Below are 15,381 nucleotides of genomic sequence, written 5' to 3'. Positions count from 1 at the left end.
ACTTAGTTGTTACAGCTTCTCTGACAAACTTGGTCATAACAGAAAGTTGGGGCTGCTGAATGTACCCAGGAAGTAGAGGAGCAGCCCCAGGAAGGAGGGGGGCTGTCTAGAAACAGACTGGACTCAGGAGAGGGACCAGTACAGGGTTCTCATTCTCATTCAGACAATCTTAGTTTTATTGCAGGTGAGTGTGTTAGACAGTCTGCGTGAGTGTTATTGTAAGTAGAATGTTACCTCCTCAGCATAACAGACTTGGAAGAAGCCCTCTGAGTAAAAGACCGGGCAAGAAATAGGAATTCCTGATTTCTAATTAGTAGAAATGTTCAAAGCTTGTACGTATTTTCTCCTGTTTTGATTTTAAAGAATACTGTCTTATTAAACATTGACTTGAAAAAAATCATTTTGAAAGGAGAATAATGTCTGTGAAATGTTGGGATATTCTCCTCAGTTATATTTTCTTCATTGCCCTTTCCTTTTTTTTTTGTTGGTCTTCAGTTACAGGTTTATGATAATGGATCGCTTTGGGAGTGACCTTCAGAAAATATATGAAGCTAATGCTAGAAGATTTTCTCGGAAAACTGTGTTGCAGCTAAGCTTAAGAATTGTATGTGAGCTATATTCTTGTTTGGAAAACAATTGTTTTTAATACAGTGAAGGCAAGTTTCTCTTGAAGCTTGGTCCTCTGCTGGCTGCTGTTGGGTACTGCATTAATTTTATTGTGTGTGATATTTTCATAGCTGGAAATTCTGGAATATATTCACGAGCATGAGTATGTACATGGAGATATTAAGGCCTCAAATCTTCTTCTGAGCTACAAGAATCCTGACCAGGTAGTTTCATAACTTTAGTTTCTACTATTTAAAACACGTTTGAAAACAAATATGGTTGTTCTGAACTCTTGAACCCAAGCAGAAGTTTTACTTTATGAAGTAGATCGGGTAATAATATTTCTTTTTGACACTTTTATCTAGTTAACATTCTACATTTTTGATGCAATTTGCTGGCACTTTATCAAGTTGGCTATTTTACCCTAAATAATATTCAGAAGAAGTGCTTGTGATACAAAATGAATTTCAAATAGCTGTTTGGGGGTGGAAGCTTAAAATTACATAGTACACCAATGAATTATGTTTGCCTGTCTGCGTTGTCACTTTTTTTATTTCCTTTGTTCAAGAAATCCATCAAATGTAAGTGTTCTGTTACTTGGAAAATTTGGTCTTTAACATGTTGATTATTCAAATCAATTGGTTTACAGAAATATCTGAGCTGTCTAAATTTGTATACCCTTAGTGTTTGGAATTCAGATGTGCATTTTAAAAAGTTTGTTACATGCCTTTCTACTTTGTATTGTTTAAGTGGAGAAAAGCTACTACTGGCCCTTCATTTGGGTCAGTTTACTTGGAATGGAGGGAGGGATCTGCACAGTTTTCTTGTGCCTGTTATTCATGGAATTTGTCAAGTTCAGTTGTCATTCATAGTGGGGTCATGGTACTTAACCTGTATTCACTTTTTGGTCTTGTATGTAATAGGAAGACTTTTAAGCATTTTAAAGCATTTTAACTGTGTTGAATACGTCTCTGATAAAAACAAGAGTTGGGTTTGGTGGTGTATACCTGTATTCCTAGCACTTGAGAGGCTGAAGCAGGAAATATTCAAGAGTCCCAGGTAGCCCTACACTACATGGTGAGATGCTATCTCAAATAGCAAAAACAAAATAACAAACCAAACATAGCTAAGAAAGTAAGTTGTAAGGATCCCATTAATTGAAGTGGGCTGCATTTGTATAATACAGAAGTTTAACTCATCAATTTGCAGGCATGTGCTTTGGATAGGATTACTTTTTTAGTGTTTGATCCATCCTTATACTTGATTTTAGTTTTACCTTATCCCTGTACTTAGTTACCTGAAGGAAAACTGTAACAGGGGCTATGGGAAACAGGAAATCAGGAAATAGGCTAATCAAAACCACATATATGTGCCATACAGATTGTAGATACATTGTGCAAAGATAGGTTAATTATGAAGTGATTAATATTTAATTATTAATTTGTAGTATTTAAATGTAGATAAGAAGCTGGGTGCTGGTGGTGTAACCTTGTACTCTATCTGTGCAGGAGGCTAAAATCTGAGGATCTCGGTATAAAGTTAGCGGGGCCAGAGTCTTTTCTCCAATTAACTAGTAAAATGCCAGAAGTGGAGCTATGCTAAAGAGGTAGAGCACCAGCCTACAAGGAGAAGCCAAGTGAGAGACTTGAGGCCCAGTGTTCAAGCTCCAGTACAGACATAAAAATAAAGAAATTTAATATAGATAAGGGTCTCATCTAAAAGTTGTTTTTTTTCTTTTCTCTTTATTTTAATAGTATTGGGTTGGACTCAGGGCCCTACCTTTGCTAGGTAATCATTTTACTACTTGAGCCATATCCCTAGTCATTTTTGCTTTCAGTTTCCTTTCAGATAGATTTTTATGATTTTGCCCAAGCCTGGCCTTAGGGGGCTTTGATCCTCCTATCTCTACATTCTGCAAAATTGGCCTTACAGCTGTGTGTTGTGGCACCACCTTGTTTGTTGAGGTAAAGTCTTGCTAACTTTTTTGTCCGGGCTAGTCTCAAGCTGCCGTCCTCTATCTGTACCTGATATGTAACTGATTACAGGTCTACACCACCACGTTCAGTCCTTCAGATCATTATTTGAAACCTTGAAGTATTTTTATGTAGTAAATTGATATTTGACCATTTTATAACTGAAGAAATAGGAATAGAAGATAACTGTTGCATCATGTGTTAATTAATTTAGCATCTTGTACTGTGTGCTTGTTTTCATGCAGAGTATTGTTTGTATTTCAATACGTATTGATGGTTTACTTTTGTGTTCACTTTTGTATTAGACCTTGTGAGAAAGTGTAAGCTCTATGAGACTTGCTCAGCAAGACAAGATTAATTATAAGTTTAACATATACTTCTCTAAAAAAAGTATATCAAGAGTATCAAATGATATTATCCAGAATATAGTCACATGGTCATTTAATATTTTTAGTCAAAACAGATTCCTGGGCTGGTTTTGTAGATCAGTAGAATTGTAGGAGATCAAGAATGTGCAAGTTTCTGACTTAGATCTCCTTAAGTAAATGAAGTGATTTTTAAAAAAATTATTGTGTGCGTTTTGCATTTCACTCATTTGGAGTATTTGCCTTTGTAGGTGAATTGACCCCCAAATAATATTTAATTCTATATTTTATTTATTTATTTATTTTGGGTCCGGTTGTGGGGCCTGAACTCTGGGCCTGGGCGCTGTCCCTCAGCTCTTCAGCTCAAGGCTAGTGCTCTACCACTTGAGGCACAGCGCCACTTCTGGCTTTTTTCTTTTTGCTTATGTGGTGCTGAGGAATCGAACCCAGGGCCTCAGGCATGCAAGGCAAGCGCTCTACCACTGAACCACCTTCCCAGCCCTTAATTCTATATTTTAAAGTAGCACGTACAATTGCTTTGCCTTTAAATTGTCTTGATTATTGGAAATTTATAGGTGTACTTGGTGGATTATGGCCTTGCTTATCGCTACTGCCCGGAAGGAGTTCATAAAGAATACAAAGAAGACCCCAAAAGATGTCATGATGGCACTATTGAATTCACCAGCATCGATGCTCACAATGGCGTGGGTATGTCCACAGTTTTTGAATGAGAAACCCTACTAATGTTTTCAACTGAGTTCTTACACAATTCTTGATGGATGCAGATGGATAAGGATTGGAAGAGACAAAGTGGGGATGGGAAAGGGGATAGAGGTTATTCTCTCTCTCTTTTTTTTTTTTTTTTTTTTGGTGGTTTGTGGGGCTTGAACTCTGGGCCTGGGTGCTGTCCCTCAGCTCAAGGCTAGTGCTCTACCACTTGAGCTATAGCACCACTTCCAGTTTTCTTGTGGTTAATTGGAGATAAGAGTCTCACGGACTTTCCTGCCTGGGCTGGCTTTGAACCATGATCCTCAGATCTCAGTCTTCTGAGTACCTGGGATGACAGGTATGAGCCACCAGTGTCCGCTTATTCTCCCACTTTTGTGGAACAGGGTGTCTCCCACCATGCTCCTGCTTGAAGATAACTGAGCAGGTTCATCTACCTGTACTCAGGACGTCCAATTACTTTTATGTATGATTGCAGGCTGGTTGGATTTATACTTTCCAAACACAATATTACATGTGTCATAGTTTCATAATTTTGTCTTCCTAGATTAATAGTCTGAGTTTGTGATCCTAAAGTTTATGAGTTTGGATGATCGTTAGTGGGAGATAAGTTTGTTGTAATGAGGCCTAATGCTCGGTTCTTTCAGTGCAAGAGCTGACACGATGATGGAAAGAGCCTGGAGTAGCCTGCTTCACTTCACTGACTGCTTTATATACACCCTAACTTGGACCTTGAAAATGATTTTTAGTGTGCTTAATCTTCTTTTGTATTTGTAGCGCCTTCACGACGTGGTGATTTGGAAATACTTGGTTATTGCATGATCCAGTGGCTTAGCGGCCATCTTCCTTGGGAGGATAATTTGAAAGATCCAAACTATGTTAGAGATTCCAAAATTAGGTAAAGGACAACTTAAAACTTTGGTGGGGGGAGGGGGATAAGTTATGCTAGGGAAAATAGTTTTAGTCAGAATTTCTGGACAGGAACTATAGTGTTTTAATGTTTTGTTTTAAAATTTGTATGTGTTTTTTGTTTTGAGAAAGGGTCCTGCTTTGTAGTCCAGGCTTTCCTGGAACTTGAGATCCTTTTGCCTCAGCCTCCCAAGTGCTAGAATTATAGGTATGCATCACCATATCCAGCTCAGAACAGTAGCTTTAACTGACACCAATGTAGAAATTAGAAACTACATGTTAAACAGTAAGGTTCTTTGGAGTTGGTTCGGTTTATTTTAGAAGACTATCTGAAATCATATTTGGGATATAATACAATGCTACTTAGTGTGCAATTTACTGTTACTAGATAGGTAATCTATGATACCATGTTTGACTGTTTCATTTTTAACAGATACAGAGAAGATATTGCAGGCTTGATGGATAAATGTTTTCCTGAGAAAAACAAGCCAGGTAGGAAAAGACTGAAATGTGGGTAGGGAGGAGAAAAGTGTGATGCCCATGAAATATGTCTCATGCACAAGTTCTGGTGGTTTTAGATGTAGACTTTGTACTGGGGTATCTCAAAGAGGCACTTCCCACTCCCCAGTTGGGTGGCTGTGTGAGACTCATTCAGTTGTTCAGTTCATTGTACTTAAGGACATTTAATTTTAATAATCTTTATTTTAAGCCCAGTGTGGTGGCTTGTTATAATCCTAACAACATGGGAAGCAAAGATCAGGAAGATCATGGTTTGAGGCCAGCTCAGGTAATACGTTAGAAAGATTCTCCCTCCTCCCTCATTTCAACCAATGAAAAGGCTGCATATGGTGACAGATGCCTGTCATCTCCACTCTGTAGGACACATCAACAAGAGCATCCAAGCTGACTAGGGCATAAATGAGAGACTATATTTAAAAAAATGAAAAAAGCCCAAAGGGCTAGGGTTCTGCATAGCACCTGCTTGGCAAGTGTGAGGCCCTGAGTTCAAAACTCAGTAGGGGGAAGTAGAGCTGTGCCTCAAGTGATGATAGATCACCAGCCTTGAGTGGAAAAACTACAGGATAGCGCTTGGGCTCAGGGGACTGAGACTCGACCCTCAGTACTGGCACAAAATAAAAAGAAAAACAAGAGTAGTATCCTACTCCCAGTCTACTCTAGTTCTTTTTGTGCTTTTTAACATTTGTCTTAAGTAAATTTTTTTTGTCTTTCACAATTACCATTTGTTTTTACAGTCTATCTAAAATTTTTTAAAATTTATTTTTATTTTGCTTGTCAATTCCCAAATTAAAAACATACTTTTCATTGGACAAGTGATTGCAACAAAAGACTCTTCTTGACAAGATGTACACACACACATTCTCATTTTATGGTAGTCATAAATTATGTTCGTACAGGTAGGAGAACTAGATCAAATTTTGATTACAGTTTAGAAAAGGATGGTGTTATTTTTCAGGTGAAATTGCTAAATACCTGGAAACTGTGAAATTACTGAACTACACTGAGAAGCCTCTGTATCAGAATTTACGTGACATTCTTCTACAAGGGCTAAAGGCCATAGGAAGTAAGGATGATGGTAAACTGGACCTGAGTGCTGTGGAGAATGGCGGACTGAAATCCAAAGCAGTGACAAAGGTGAACTCTCACATCCTCCTCGCGCTTCTTACAAGTTAACCTGTGCTAATAGTGAAGTACAAGAATAATTCTGTGATGAAAATAATAGATTGACAATGAAATATTTATCACTTGCAAGGACAAACTCCTTTTACAGTGTAGCCAAAGTATAGAGGCTTGTGGGAAATAACTACATAGGCTACTACTGGACATACATAGCTGCGTATGTGTTAGGATGGTACCTTGTGATGCTGATAAGCCCGCAGAAGGATTTTGCTGACCCTGACCCAACTGATTATCTGCATCTTCCCCCTCAGTCATATCTTGGGCTCAATCTTAGCTCAGTTTTTCTGTGTTGATGGTGTGTTAATATTTGACCTCTTCAAACTGGGCAGATGTAATTGGTCTTTTTATTGGTCTGTTCTGTCATTTGAACATTATTTTGCTGTTTAAGTGAATGTTGGCGAGCTCAAAGATCATCAAAGTCATCAAAATGATGACCTTAATGCTAGAAGTGTTTCAGAGTGTTTAGGACTCCTGAGAGCACCTTAGAATTTAGATTATAGAGGTTGCATTAACTTCTACATGCACTATTGATTATTTTTTAAATAATTAGTTATATTTACTGGTTTCCTTTCTTAACTAAAATGACTTTTCTTTGTTTTTCATTTTTTAAGACAAGGTCTCACTGTTGTAGCCAGGCTAGCCTCAAGCTTTCAATCTTCCTGCCCTTGCCTCCTGACTGCTCGGTTACAGGTGTGAGTTGCTTGGCTATCATCTAAATAAGCTGCTGGTTTTATATGGGACAGGAAATCTTGTTAAAGAAAAACCTTTTTCATATTATTAACTCTGCTATTAACTGCAAATTTCAGTAGGTTTCATCAGATCTCTCATAATTTTAAACTATGAGAAAAAGACTGGAAAACAGATTTTATCTTTAAAATCAGGAGCAGCCTATTAAGAGAGATTCCTGTCTTTAACTGACAAAGGTGATTAGTATCACAAAATTGGATCAGGAAAATCTGGTCTCATGGTAATGTCATTATACAATGTCATCTAGACACTCACAGCTGCATAGACATTGTTTTTTTAAAGTTTTGTCCTCAATTGCACCTGTTCATTTTTGCCATCTGCAAGTGTGCTGGGAACCAGATCCAGGACTGAAGGGAAGAGAAAGTGGAGCCCGTGTGCAGCGAACCTATTGTTCGCACGCAGGCTGAAGCAGACAGCGTGCACTTTCTGCTCTGTCAGATTCCTTGGCATTAATATTTTCAGCTAGTTTCCTCTGAAGTTTACTGACTGTGGAGTCAAGATTTCTCCTGCAGAAGGAGCTTGTCCAAAGTACCCCACTCTCTGGAAATCCCTGTCTTTGTCCCTACAACGCTGGGGTGAGCCTGGCTTCTGCAGGCTGGCTTACATTACACCAGAGTTCAAGCTGCCGCAGAGCTTCCCTCTGTGGCCCTGGATTTCTATTCGTCCTGATGGCTCCTGAAGCTGGGAATATCCTGTGGGGTCATCTGGATACAGCTTCACTTAAAGCAAAAGAAAAGGTTGCAACGTTGGGAGGCTCAGTTGATTAGTTGACTTTTTTTGGTATACTCACTGCTGACACAAGGCTAAACTTTGTAGTAAAAAGAAGTTAATTAAAATTCAGATTAGGTTGTGGTAAGGCCATGAAACTGCTTTGATAGCTCTACAACTGAAGTGAGATGAATATTGTTAATTTTTCTTTCTTTTGTTTGCAATGTAAAGTAATTGGGCCAGACTAACTTTTAAAGCAGGGCTCTGCTGATGATATAGCTTTAAGGAAAAGACTTTTGCTCTTTGAGAAACTAGTATGCTGCCTTTTTTTTTTTTTCCTGGTATTATTTTAAAGTAGTTGTACAATGGGGCTACAATTCCATAAGTATAGTGTTTCTTGGTTAATGTCATATCATTCATTTTTCTCCTATACCTTTTTCCCATCCCTGCCCTCAAGTAGTAGTTCAGTGTTTACATTATGTCCATTGAATATGATGACTGCATTTGCTCATCATTCTGCTGTCCATTGTGTACTGCCCCTTTGCTCACTGCCCTCCCCCAAATTGTTTCCACTTACTGATACTTGTTTTGATAATAGTATATTAGTTGTTCAGTGGTGTTATAACTGAATTCTTCATCTAAGTGTACCTATGTTTTTAAAAGAGCAAAGTTTATAAGAGCTTTCCCCTCCTCTGGTTACCAGGAAGCTGCATTTTCTCCCTGTTCCTTTTCTCCTTTTGAAGTCTTAAGTTACAAACTGTATAGTTACTAGGCTGAAGTCTTTTCTGGAAAGGGATAGGTTTAATAAACTCAATGTATATTTTTATGTTCCTAAGAGGTATCCTTTATAGTAGAATTTATAAGAATTGGTCAACAGTAGAGAAGCAGAGTTTTATCCATTGTTTGCAACCATGCTTCATTATGGTGCTGTATATTTGGAAACTAAAGTGAAATAGGAATATACCCCCTTGGAAATACTGTTAGCTCAATAGCCAAAGAGTTTTATTTAATGCACAGAACCTTGGAAATGTTTAAGCTGGAGAAGAAAGAGACTAAGTATAAATCTTGCTTTAAAAAGTACAGGGTTAGGGCTGGGAAGGTGGCTCAGTGGTAGAGTGCTTGCCTTGCATGCATGAAGCCCTGGGTTCGATTCCTTAGCACCACATAAGCAAAAAGAAAAAAGCCGGAAGTGGTGCTGTGGCTCAAGTGGTAGAGCGCTAGCCTTGAGCTGAAGAGCTGAGGGATAGCGCCCAGGCCCAGAGTTCAGGCCCCATGACCAGATCTCCTCCCCCCCCCCCCAAAAAAAAGAAAAAAAAAAAAAGTACAGGGTTAGCCAGATCCTGGCGGCTTAGCCTATAATACTTAACTGGTAGGCAGAAATGAGGAGGATTGCAATTAGAGGCCAGCTCAGGCAAAAAGTTAGTTATACTCACCTTCACCAACAAGCTGGGTGTGTCAGCACAGGTAAGATCATGGTCTTAGCCTGGGCAAAAAACATGACACCATATTTGAAAAGTAGCTAAAGAGCAAAGGGTTGCTGGGTTTGGGTGGCTATTTCAAGTGGTATGGTGGCTGCTTAGCAAGTGTGAGGGCCTCCCTAAGTTCAAATTCCAGTACCACCAAAGGGAAAAACTCACAATACCCCCCCCCCCCAATCTTGACATTACAATGCAATAGATTTAGTGTGTACTAAAATTGCGTAGTTATGCAGAAGTTCTAATTTATGTAACTAGTCTGAGCTAGGTCTCTGGAACTACAATTCTTCCCTAGCTGGGTGCTGGTGGCTCACGCCTATAATCCTAGCTACTCAAGAGGCTGAGATCTGAGGACTGCAATTCGAAGCCACTCAAGGCAGGAAAGTCTGTGAGTCTTACCTGTAATAAATTACTCTGAAAAAGCTAAAACTGGTTCTGTGGCTCAAATAGTAGTGTGCTAGCCTTGAGCAAAAGAAGGTCAGAGACAGAGCCTAGGTCCAGAGTTTAAGCCCCAGGACCAGGAAAAAAAAATTCTTCCCTGTAATGTTGGCTAAAAATAGCTTAGTTTACTGGAAGAAGCTCACCAAGTAAGAAGGATACGGATACTGCTATTAGCCATCTTCTTTTAGGGTGTTGACTAAGTTGCCTGTACAACTCCATAGAAAGTCTTGGGTTTCTAGAGCGTGGTCCTGTGGTTTTTATGGGTACCTTGCAGTTTCCTATTATGTATTAGCCCTGTCAGTAATGTGCACATACTCTTCTTTGCTTCTCTATTTTTTACCCCTACTATAAAATGATGTATGTATATAATGTATATCTGTCTCTATCTATCTATCTATCTATCTATCTATCTATCTATCTATCTATCTATCTATCTATCTATCTATCTATCTATCTATCTATCTATCTATCTATCTATCTATCTATCTATCTATCTATCTATCTATCTATCTATCTATCTATCTATCTATCATCTACCTCAGTTGCTGACTGGACTTGCCAACGTTTTCCTGAACAAAATTACTTCCCATAGTTAAATAATTGTCTGCTGGCACTGAGCCTGGAACTGGGCACAGAATTGAATGAGAGACTGTGGCTGTTCTGGTGGGCAGTTTCCTCCTGTCTCCCAGGGGATGGCATTGCACACGGTTTATGACATACCATGTGGCCCGGAGGGGATGTCTGAACTCATCCCAAGGATGAAACTGACTTGATCATGGCCTATGATTAATTTTTTTAATGTTGAATTCTATTTTCAATGATTGTATGTGTTTGTGTGTATGAGTGCATGCATGCATATGTGCCAGCTTGGGGCCTGGACATTGACCCTGAGCTGTTTTGCTTAAGGCTGGCTCTACCACTTGAGCCACAGCTCTACTTCTGGCTTCTTGGTAGTTGATTGGAGATAAGAGTAGCGAGGACTTTCTGCCTGGGCTGGCTTTGACCTGCATTTCTCAGATCTCAGCCTCCTGAGTGGCTAGGATGACAGGTGTGAGTTCCTGGTACCCAGCCATTTGCAAGAAATTTATTGTAAATTTTTGCATCGGTATTCCTCACGAGATTAATCTATTCTCTTTTTCTGGCTTCTGGTCTTGGAATGAGGGTAATACTGGCTTTACTGAACGATGCAGCGTTCCTTCTTTTTCTGTTTCATGGGAGAGTTTGTGGCGATTGGTGTTCTCTGAAGTTCTAGTAGTATTCAGCCATGAATCCATTTGGCTCTGGGCTTTTCTTTGTTGGGAGACTTTTTATTACTTCTTCAATCTTATTGCTTGTTACAGCTCTGAAGAATATTATTGGAATCTCTGTCAGGAAGCATGTTCATTTCAGACTAGGTTGCATTGCTATGGTTATATTCGGCTTCTGAACACGTCTCTAAAGCTGCCCTCTCAGTTTATATCCAACCCACCAGCAGTTACCGCCAATCATGGATACTAGACATTACATTATGTTTCATTTTACCTATTTTAGTTGTATGTGCACTGATTTTGTGTGTGTGTTGCCAGTAGTGGGGATTGAACTCAGGACCTTATGCTCTCACTGGGCTTTTTAGCTCCTGGTTTGTACTCTACTACTTTAGCCATACCTCTAGTCTAGCTTTTTACTGGTTAATTGGAGATGGAAGTCTTGGAGTTTGCTGCCTGGGCTGGCTTCCAACTGAGAACCTGAGATCTCAGCCTCCTGAGTAGTTAGGATTGTAGGCGTGAGTCAGTGGTTTGATTTCATTGAAGAATATTGTTGTGAGGGACCTTTTTGTATGCCTAGTGGCCTTATTGAGTTTAATTTTATTACTTTATATTTTTTGTATTTATTACTTTATATTACTTTAATACTTTATATTTTTGCATTTCAGTTTTTTTGCCCATTTGATATAATTTGTGGAGCCAGGTGCTGGTGGTTCATCCCTGTAATCCTAGCTACTCATATGGCTGACATGTGAGGATTGTGGTTTGAAGCCAAGGGTTTGACAAGTTTGTCAAACCCTTACCTCCAATTAATCACCCACAAGGCCTCAAGTTCAAGCTCCAATAATAGTGCTCACGTGCTCATGTTCTCTCTCTTTCTCTCTCTCTCTCACACATACATACACAACACACACACACACACATACACACGAGTCTCTCTCTCTCTCTCTCTCTCTCTCTCTCTTCCTCTCTCTTCCTAATGTTATCACCTTCCTTTTGATTTGCCAGACTTTGAGTATGTGTGCTGTACATTCCACCTTCCAGTCTGTGATAAATCTTTTAATATAGTGTCTATTGATAGAAGTTCTTTTAGTGGAGCTGAATTAGTCAGTCTTATAGTTTATGGCTAATGCTTTTATATTGTATTTAGGGAAATTTTGTCAGCCTCAAGATCAAGATCATGAAGACCTTCACATTATTTCACAGAAGTAGATAAATTATGCATGGTGTAGCTATGTTGGGTATCTGGTTAATCTGGGCCATATGTTGAGAAGACCATAATGTACCCACAGGATTGCTGCAGGGTAAATATGTTTGTTCCCTGACACATTGTTCTGTCCATCAGCCTGGTATGCATCAATCCTCGCACTAATGCCACTGGGCTTCATCGTTCTCTCTGACCCATGTAAATCCTCCAACATTGCCTTAAGATTGTCTTTGCCCTTCTTGGCTCCTTTGAGTTTACATTTAAATCTTAAAGCCAGACTATTAATTTCCACAGAAGTATTCTTGAGATTTTGCTGATTCAGTAGACCAATTTGGGAGGAAGCAACACCTTTATAATATCCTTTTCCATAAACATGGTCTACTCCTCTCTCCATTTCCATGTTCTTTCACTTAGTTCAGCTGTAGTGGTGCTTTTTGTGTTGGTAAAATGGTTGTAATTGGTCCTCTTGTTTCTTGTTTCCTTTCTTTTCTTCTCTTTTCTTTATCTGTGATTACCCCAAAGTTACCTTTCTTTTTCCTTTGTTGTAAGGTAAGTCATCCCAGAAGCCACATTTTAAAATATAGAATATTGGAGTCTTTATTATATAGTTAACAGGCTGCAGGCCGCCAGTTGTTACAAAGGCCTGCAGCATGCAAGTACATATAACATACTAAAAAGGAAAGAAATAATAAGAACAATATCAATAAGCTGGAGAGCTGAATTGGGACGCCATGATGACTGGAGATGAGCCAGGAGACAGGACACAGGACATGATCACAGAGACACAGGTGGCATGGAGTCCTGGCAGCTAGGCGGGTCCAAGCCTAAATAGTTGGGAACAGGAGCAGATCCTCAGGAAATTCCCAGTTCTAGGCACTAGGCTGACCGATTCAGTAACCTATCAGCCAAGTACCTGCACCTGCCTCCAGGGGTCCAGGCATGCCCATTACCTGGGAGGCAGGTGATGGCGGTGGGAGGGGTTCCTCCCCTCCCCTCCTTTCTACCCCCTCCCTCACCCGCATAAAGACAAGATGCCAGACCCTGCCATCCACCACGTGGCCAATATGGCGCTGGCCAGACCTGACCTCCTTACTTCACTTTCTCCCCCTCATCTTTCTTTCTGAAGAACCATATTTTCTTTCAGAATAGAGTTTTTAGATGTATATATGTATGTACACACTTTTTTTTTGTTTTGAGACAAGCCTTGTCTAGGCTGGTCTTGAACTGGATTTTTGGCCCAGGCTGTTGCCAATTGCTGTCGTTATAAATATGTATCACCACACCCAGCTTTTTATGCTATTAATATTCCTTTTGTTTTCTCTTTTTGTATTTTTGTATTTTAACTTGTTGACATACTTTTCCTCTTATTCTCATTCATGTTGAGCTTTATCTACACGTGAATATTGGGCTTCCACATCCTATGAACTGTTCTGATTTCCTCATAATTTGGACTTGTAGGCTTGATATTGTCTGTTGATTTTAGTTGCCTAGAGGTGTGAGTATTAGCAGAGGATCTGGTGAGCAATAGGGCAGAAGATGTTTTTTCTCATTTCCCTTCTCTTCCGAACTAGAAGAGTCAGAAATTTGAGTGATTGATTTGAGGTATTGTTAGTTAATCCACAGCGAAAGAAAGGCTTCATTGTTTTCTTTCACATAGTTTTATCTCTTTTATGTGTTTCTTATTTATTTTCTTTTTTGTCATCTGTTCTGGTAATTCCCTTCTGATTGTTGAAAATACCTAATCCTGAATGGGTTCCATTATTCTGCCCCCTCTGTTTAGGCTTATTCTCTGCAGGAAGAGACAAAATGTCAGGTCTTGCTCTTGGTGGATTTCTGTGGGGATCTTGAGGGGCCTTCTGTTCCAAGGACTTTTCAGACCTTAATTTTCCAAGCTACCTTGTTTATACCTTCTAATTGGGATAACTGTAAAAAAATTTCTGAGCAGTGTTTCCTTACAGCCTTCTTCCCATTGTGGTTTGGTGGTAAATGACAGCTATGGTGTTTCCTGGAAATGGCTTCCAGCCTTATTGGCCAACACCGTGGAGGCTGTTGGTGTGGAGCCACACCAAGCTGGCTTTTCATGCTTATTTGCCACTCGTTTCTAAAGGTTTTGGTGGGCTGGGGGAGTAGAGTGTGAAACGGTGAAATCTTATACCCTAAGTGCTCCTCTTTTTAATTTTTTTATTTTAACTTGTTTGTGTGTGAACATTTTGAGCTAATTAGGCCCTTGTATCTTTTCCCACAAGAGACAACAGCTCAGCAACACCCAGAGCATCTCATGTTACAGTCAGTAAGACTTCAATTCTAGTTGTTTTTGTTTTTGTTTTATGCACTATGTATCAATTACTTATACTTAATGAGAAACTGATATTTTGTTACTATTCTTGTTATCTTTCCTTTTTACTGGATTAAATTTTAAGAGTATAAGTTCAAGTAACTTTTTTTTTTTTTTTTAAAGAGAACTGGGAATGGTAAACTTTCTGAGTCCTGGAAAATTGAAGTAGACTATCTTTTGTTCTACTACAGAGAAATATAGGGTTATTAACTGTAACAGTTCCTGTTCTTAACAGCTAAGTCATCTTCTAGCATCCACCTTTATTGTATTCCATTTCTGGTGCTGGGGATTGAACCTAGGACCTTGTGCTTTTTTAGACAAGCGCTTTACTACTTGACCCATGTCCCCAGCCCTATTGTGTTTTGTTCTTTTTTTTTTTGTAGGAAAAAAATGGTTTTGTACATGGGATGAAACAATATAAATTCAAAACTTACAGATAAGGGTTAGCTCTATCACTCATCTCTTTAAAAAGTTTATATGAATATCCAGTCAAAACCAACAGGGTGTCCTTTTTTTAAAAAAAAAAAACACCTAGATTTGTGTCTTTTCCATTCTTGAAGCTTCTTGCTTTCCCCTTTATCCTGGTATTCCCATTTCACAGTGATTTATTTTACTTTGCTCGTGACCCTCATTCATCCTTCCTGGTACTCAGTGGTCACTCCATGTGTAAACATTTAATGCCTATCTTCAACCCTTGAAAACTTCATCTTCCTATTCGTGAGTCCTTCCTTTCCCCCCATCTACATTCTCTTCCTCTGGAACTCCTGCAATGCTCTCTGAACTCTGAAAGCCGACTTCTTTTCCTCACAGCTCCTAAGTTTTCTGTGAACTTGAGTTTTCCAACCTTAGCATGGTTCTGGTTATAACGTGGATTCTGGTTCATCGGCTTTCATCTACAGTTGTCCCTCATTATATCATGGTTCACTTACTGCGGCTTCACCGCATCA

At 39.2% G+C, this 15,381-nt stretch overlaps 1 protein-coding gene across 6 annotated transcripts in view; it reads left to right on the top strand.

Moving 5' to 3' along the window:
• Vrk1 (VRK serine/threonine kinase 1) overlaps positions 1-15,381 on the top strand; it is a 75,567-nt gene that overhangs the window by 46,709 nt on the left and 13,477 nt on the right. For all 6 annotated transcript variants that reach the window (XM_042692733.1, XM_042692734.1, XM_042692735.1 and 3 more), the window contains exons 6-11: positions 496-604; positions 738-830; positions 3,520-3,652; positions 4,448-4,568; positions 5,013-5,071; positions 6,054-6,232. In XM_042692733.1, the coding sequence (XP_042548667.1) occupies positions 496-604; positions 738-830; positions 3,520-3,652; positions 4,448-4,568; positions 5,013-5,071; positions 6,054-6,232 (694 nt within the window). The remainder of the gene's footprint in view (positions 1-495; positions 605-737; positions 831-3,519; positions 3,653-4,447; positions 4,569-5,012; positions 5,072-6,053; positions 6,233-15,381) is intronic.

The sequence above is a fragment of the Dipodomys spectabilis genome, unplaced genomic scaffold (assembly GCF_019054845.1).
Source record: "Dipodomys spectabilis isolate Male_0828 unplaced genomic scaffold, ASM1905484v1 ptg000157l, whole genome shotgun sequence".
Classification (NCBI taxonomy): Eukaryota; Metazoa; Chordata; class Mammalia; order Rodentia; family Heteromyidae; genus Dipodomys; species Dipodomys spectabilis.
Note: the sequence above shows the minus strand (reverse complement) of the source record. Positions and strands in the feature narration are given on the sequence as shown.